Genomic DNA, 4861 nt, shown 5'->3' with positions numbered 1-4861 from the left:
TCCAGGTGCAGAGATGACGTGTGCAGGCGTTGAGGTGACGTCTCCAGGTGCAGAGATGACGTGTGCAGGCGTTGAGGTGACGTCAGAGGGAGAAGGGGTGACGTGTGCAGGCGTCGAGGTGAAATCTGCAGATATTGAGATAACGTCTACCGGTGATAAGATGACATCTACAGATGATAAGGTGACCTCTACAGGTGATGAGGTGACCTCTACAGGTGATGAGGTGACCTCTACAGGTGTTGAGATGACCTCTACAGATGATAAGGTGACCTCTACAGGTGTTGAGATGACATCTACCGGTGATAAGGTGACCTCTACAGGTGTTGAGATGACATCTACAGGTGTTGAGATGACATCTACAGATGATAAGATGACATCTACAGATATTGAGATGACATCTACAGATGATAAGGTGACCTCTACAGGTGTTGAGATGACGTCTGCCGGTGTCGATCGAATCACAGCAGGACACCGCGCAGCCGTGACGGACGACGGCCTCCAGGTGGCAGCAGCGTTCACGGCCGACGCCAGCGACGTGTTTATGACGTCGACGCCCCGGACGCGTCGCCGCGGGAGCGTGGACGCCGCGTCGCCGGCGCCTCGTGGCTCCCCCCGGTGGTCGGTGCGGCGGACACGGTCGGACGCGACGCCGGGATACCGGCGCGGCGCGAGCTTCGACGACAGCTACCCGGGGTTCCGCGCCGCCGAGCTGCTCGCAGCGCCCTGCGCCGGCCTCACGAACGTCTGCCTGTACGTGCAGGGCGTGAAAGAGATGGCGCTAGTGTTGCTGCTCGACCCGCAGGCGTGTTCGCTGCAGTCTACGGCAGAAGCCCTGGTGAGTGTGCGCGCGCTGACAGGCAGTGACACTAGCTAATATTATGTTATTATTAAATTTAAAATTTTTTTTATTAGTTAATTATATTATTAATAACTGAGCATTAATCATCGATTCGTTATTATTAATTTTAATTGCCTTAATTGTGCTAATATTCTGAGTATTAAAGTAAAGTATTATGCGTTAATACATTATGAGTTATAAAACATATTAATTTAAAACAATATTAAATTGACTACGTCACGAATTTTCTATGGTAAAATTTGTAAAAAAAAAATTTTGTCATTTTTTTACATTAAAAGTAAGAACTAACGGGACTAAACAGATCGTCAAATTCTTACCTGATAAGATTGTTTCTCAACTAGTTAAAAATCCAAAAAACCTGGACGATTTGATATTATGTTCCTGACATTAATTGCTTGCTATGGGCTATGTATGAGTCACGAGTGTATGTTCACATCGAACAATTATTATAGCAAAATAAGAAGTATAATGCAGCAATTTAACCATAAAAAGTGAACAGAATTACTTATATTTTGTGAAAAAGTGGAAATATTTTTTTTATTTTTACTATTTACGTACTATTTACGTAGGTGAGGTAATCACTTTAAAAATTATTAAAATATTGATTCGCTACTATTAATTCCCCTAATCGTGCTAATATTCTAAGAGGAGACAAGAAAACATGCTCGCGTTAAATCGCAATCGTGTCTGCTCAACTGATGTTAATATCACAGGTTCTTACCTGAAATAACTAGGCGAATTTCCTGGATAATAACCGATATCACGTGCGTTCTTGCAGTACAAGCTGGCCACCGCCCAGTTGGAGAGTCTAGATGCAGTCCTTAAGAAGGTTCTACAAAACACCTCCAGCTATGTGAGTAATGACCGTTCCTATAGACCACACAGTATTCAGAGTCATACATTGCTGTCCGTTGTAGCAGTGCGGGCTGCGCGTGCGGGCTGCGTCTATCGGAAGCATGTATAATGGAAGAATGCAAGTGTAACTGCGAAATAGCGTCACACTCACTTGAAATGTCGTCTGCCGCGATGCTGCCATCGCGCTGATTAATATTTACGTGATGCTGCCATCTCAGTAATTTGACGACGGAAAGCTCTCTCGTACGAACCGCGCACGCGTCTCAAAGTTTGATTTTTACCCACCTCCCCCCCAGACTGGCCCCGACCACCGATGGCTGGTCTATGACGACTCCGAGTGGAGCCTGCAGGGGGAGCCACTGGAGCCGGTGTACGAGGAGGACAGGGCGTTCTCGAACCTGGCGCTGTGGCTTCACGGAGAGTACAGCGAGAACGAGAACGTCAACCAGGTGACCTGCAGGTACGCGCACGCACGCAGGGGGGGGGGGGCCACCGCCACCGTCGCCGCCACCGCGCCCACCGATAACGCCATGTTGCCAAGAATTGTTAACTGGAGTCGACGATGAGGAGAAACGCTTCCAGTGTGTCGTCATTATACAGGGGTCGAAATTAACTTTTGAACAAGCGAGTCCAACGGACTCGCTGCTTTCAAAAAGAGGGATTCCGCAGTCTGAAGTTCAAAACTAAAGATGCAAACTAAATAACGCATGTGGTTATTTTGACGATTCGTGCGGTTGCACGGCTGCCAAATTTTCTTTGGACATTTGCTGAAAAAATACGGTAATTCCACGAGGCCGTGCTCTGGAACGAACTAGTTAATATAGCAGAATTTTCAGGTAGTCACACGGGACTCCTGTATATGTCAAATCAGGGAGTCCGACAGTAAATCAGGGAGTATTTGACTCCGGACTCGCGTTAATTTCGCACCCTGTTATATATACAGCCGTCGCCGCCACCGCGCCCACCGATAACGTGGAGCCCTCGCCGCCCCGCGGCTGTCTCGCGTTCTACGTTTAACAATGTGATTACTGCGAACGTACGCATGAATGTACTGTTGATCTGCTCGCGCTGATTCGTACAGGTGCGATGACGATGTAGCCGGCTTAGATGCACGAGATATGCGGGCGTTTCCGATCGAATATCTAGCGATAACGTTTAGCACCACTAGATGTCGCCACTAGTTTGTTTGCCTCGCGCAGGACGGGCCACCACCACGTGGTCAGTCGCCGCGTCGACGACCAGGAGACGTTTCTATCGCCGCGGCAATGCGACGGCAAGCCATTCTCGTCCGCGCCGAGTCTTTCTGCCGCCCACCTACAGATGGAGCTGGAGTCGGGTCGTCTGCTTCAGGAGGAGCACGGTATCGTCCTGCTGTAGGGCCGCGCGCTCGGACGGCGGCGCCGCCGTGATGTCGTTCTGGCCCGAGCCGCCGCTCACGCTCCGCGACGACGCCATCGCGTCGATACATTGCCACGGCAACGCGCCGCCGCTGCTGCCGCAGACGAACGGGACGTGGGACGAGCGCGACGCTGGTCGCCGTGACGACCGCGTCGTCTCCATCTCGGCTTCGATTCGACCGCTAGGTGGCGCCGGCGTGGAGAGGGACGTCGTCGCGGAGTCGGCGGCGGGCGATGGCGGCGCGCATGTTTGCGGCTGGTGCGCGGAGCGCGGGAGCGAGTACGTGCACGTCTCGCTGTGCGACGATGCCGGCGCCACCTACAATCGTCCATCGGGCCTCGCGACGCTAGGGGGCGTCGGTGTCAGCGTGGTGGTGGAGGTCGGCGCGGGAGAGGGCGCCGGCGGAGACATCGCGCTGGCAGAGGACGCTCTCGCTCTCGAGGAGGACCAGCCCGGCGACGCAGTCGACCGGCGCCACCTGGACATCTATGTGCGAGAGGAGAGCCCCCTGGTGGCAGCGGACGCGGGGAGACCGCCGTTCGGGGAGGAGCTGCGTCTACCGATCGACCGGCTACACTGGCCGAGCAACCTGCTCCGGCACCGTGGCGCCACCTACTCGAAGAGCTGCAGCAACGTGCCGCTAGAGGGCGCTCACGAGGAGGCGGCCGGCGCGTGCGGCAACCACGTCGTCGTCTGCAGGCAGCAAGTTGATGAGCTGGACGGAGGAGGAGGTGGAGGGGGAGGGAGAGGAGGAGGAGGAGGTGGTGGAGGAGGCAGAGGAGGAGAAGGAGGCAGAGACAGAGGAGGGGTAAGAAGAGGAGGAGAAAGTGGCAGAGATGGAGGAGAAGGAGAAGGCAGAGGAAGAGGAGGAGGAGGCAGAGGGGGAGGAGGTGGAGACGGAGAAGGAGGAGGACATGCCGGAAGAGGAGGAGGAAAAGGAGGCAGAGACAGAGAAGGAGGAGGACATGGCAGAGAAGGAGGGGGTGAGCGTCTCTACGACAGCGACTCGGCCGTGTACGCGGCGGCGGCCAGCAGAAGCAGACGCCCGGCAGCAGCAGCAGCAGCAACATCGTCCGCACGATCCGCCGGATGCGAAACGACTGCCGGAACACGCGGCTGGCTGCTGTTCGGTCGAAAACATCGGCGGAACAATGGCCGGGATGCTGCTGCTGCTGCTGCTGCTGCTGCTGCTGCTGCTGCTGCTGCTGCGGCTGGGGCGTCGCGGGCACGGTGGTACCTCGCGTGCGAGGAGACGGGTCCCGCAGCAGCAGAGGAAGGAAGCCAGCCCATCGTGAAGCTGGACGACGCCGGCGGCGTGGCCGAGGAAGGAGACAAACTGACCGCTGATTGTCGTGTGGACGATGAGTCGGTGGTTGCCGCGGGCGACGAGGCTGAGGAGGGGGGGGCCATGCCGGCCGTCCGCATAGTGGGCGTATGACATGCGCCGCATTATTTATTTGCCCCCCCCCCCCATTTTCGTTTTCCTTGCCATCTTTTTCCCTCCAACAAATTTTTCCTTCCCGCATCTTTTGCCCCATAGTTGACACTGCTCGACCACTTTTTTGCCCCTCAATTTTTTCCCATTATCGCGGACTTGCACCTTCCCCCCCCCCCAGAATGTGACGACTGATTACTGGTCGCGACATTCCGGTAAGCGTAAAGCCCAACTGTCCACCCCCTGTCCACCTCCACAGGCATGGTAGACACCATAAAGCGCTAGACACGCTTCTTCTATCCCAGTGAGCGACA

At 54.8% G+C, this 4861-nt stretch overlaps 1 protein-coding gene across 1 annotated transcript; it reads left to right on the top strand.

Moving 5' to 3' along the window:
- LOC106817397 lies at window positions 1–3095 on the top strand. Its single transcript, XM_014822061.1, has 5 exons — window positions 1–341; window positions 426–835; window positions 1638–1712; window positions 2011–2174; window positions 2914–3095. Exons 1-5 carry the CDS (start codon window positions 14–16, stop codon window positions 3089–3091), a joined length of 1155 nt encoding a protein of 384 aa, XP_014677547.1. The 5' UTR covers window positions 1–13; the 3' UTR covers window positions 3092–3095.
- The last annotated feature ends 1766 nt before the right edge of the window (window positions 3096–4861 follow it).

Source organism: Priapulus caudatus, unplaced genomic scaffold (genome assembly GCF_000485595.1).
Source record: "Priapulus caudatus unplaced genomic scaffold, Priapulus_caudatus-5.0.1 Scaffold1711, whole genome shotgun sequence".
In the NCBI taxonomy this organism is placed as follows: domain Eukaryota; kingdom Metazoa; phylum Priapulida; class Priapulimorpha; order Priapulimorphida; family Priapulidae; genus Priapulus; species Priapulus caudatus.
Note: the sequence above shows the minus strand (reverse complement) of the source record. Positions and strands in the feature narration are given on the sequence as shown.

Coding starts and splice junctions, on each gene's coding strand:
- LOC106817397 (XM_014822061.1), top strand. CDS start 14: ATGACGTGTGCAGGCGTTGAGGTGACGTCTCCAGGTGCAGAGATGACG. Junction 836..1,637: donor AGTCTACGGCAGAAGCCCTG/GTGAGTGTGCGC, acceptor GCGTTCTTGCAG/TACAAGCTGGCCACCGCCCA. Junction 1,713..2,010: donor TACAAAACACCTCCAGCTAT/GTGAGTAATGAC, acceptor CCTCCCCCCCAG/ACTGGCCCCGACCACCGATG.